We start from the raw sequence: 1000 nt of genomic DNA, 5'->3' as shown, positions 1-1000 counted from the left end.
ACTAAATATAATAAAATTATATATGCCATGTCTTTACTTCCTTCAAAATGAGTTTTTACCATTTTCTTTCTACATACATGTTTTTCAGTGTTACAGATGGGTTTTTAGCTATTTACCTTCAAAATCAAATTGCTGAAAAACAATTTATTACCTTCAAATTTGACCCTGTCAACATAAACTCATTCATTTTTGGGAACTCCACCAGAATCTTCCCGTCATCACAGATATCATAAACTTCTCCCATAAGTCCATTCACTAACACATCGGATAAATTCTTAATTAACACAACTGGAATTCCAATTTTTAACCACAAATTTTTTGCAGCCAGCATGTCATTGAGGTACTTTTTATCTCCTGTGTCACTTGATTTAAATTCAACAAGATGTCCAGGAAAATCCAGTATTTGGTCTCGATTATAATCATCAACCAAGTCATTAGTTGCAAAAAGTTTTATGCTTTCTCCATTTAATGGGCGTGTTAATTGCTTGATTAAAGAGATAGTGTCGTTTGAAACTTCACCTAAAGATATTTCACGGATAGCCTCAACCATTAATTTGTCTTTCTGTCTAATAACATCTTTAAGAATAATATGGTGAGGGAAAGCTGCTCTGTAAATATCACTTTCAAAGCAATATGAACCATCCTCGTTGTATCTAGCACAAGGCACAGGTGGAAGTTGCACGAAGTCACCAACAAGTATTACTTGGATCCCACCAAAATAAAGTTGTGGATTTTTTAAAGAACATACTTCATGCAAAGTTTCAAGTAGTCTTTTACTAAACATTGAGCATTCATCAATGATCAGAACGTCTGTGTTGAAAATTCTGTCCATCACGTCTTTATAACGGACGTTATTTTTCACAATTCTTTTCATTTCAGATGAGTCATAACGACCATCACCTATCCCTGACCAACGATGTATGGTCATTGGCTTGAGTTGGGCAGGATACACAGAACATGCAATCCCTGTTGTGGCAGTAACTGCACATTGTTTCCCCAT

General features: G+C 34.9%; 1 protein-coding gene across 1 annotated transcript; it reads right to left on the bottom strand.

The window, feature by feature from the left end:
- Positions 1-124: 124 nt before the first annotated feature.
- On the bottom strand, positions 125-1000 carry LOC128551955 (uncharacterized). Its single transcript, XM_053532922.1, has one exon. The coding sequence runs from the start codon at positions 998-1000 to the stop codon at positions 125-127; it is 876 nt and encodes a 291-aa protein (XP_053388897.1).

This window comes from Mercenaria mercenaria, unplaced genomic scaffold, assembly GCF_021730395.1.
Source record: "Mercenaria mercenaria strain notata unplaced genomic scaffold, MADL_Memer_1 contig_1863, whole genome shotgun sequence".
NCBI lineage: Eukaryota > Metazoa > Mollusca > Bivalvia > Venerida > Veneridae > Mercenaria > Mercenaria mercenaria.
Note: the sequence above shows the minus strand (reverse complement) of the source record. Positions and strands in the feature narration are given on the sequence as shown.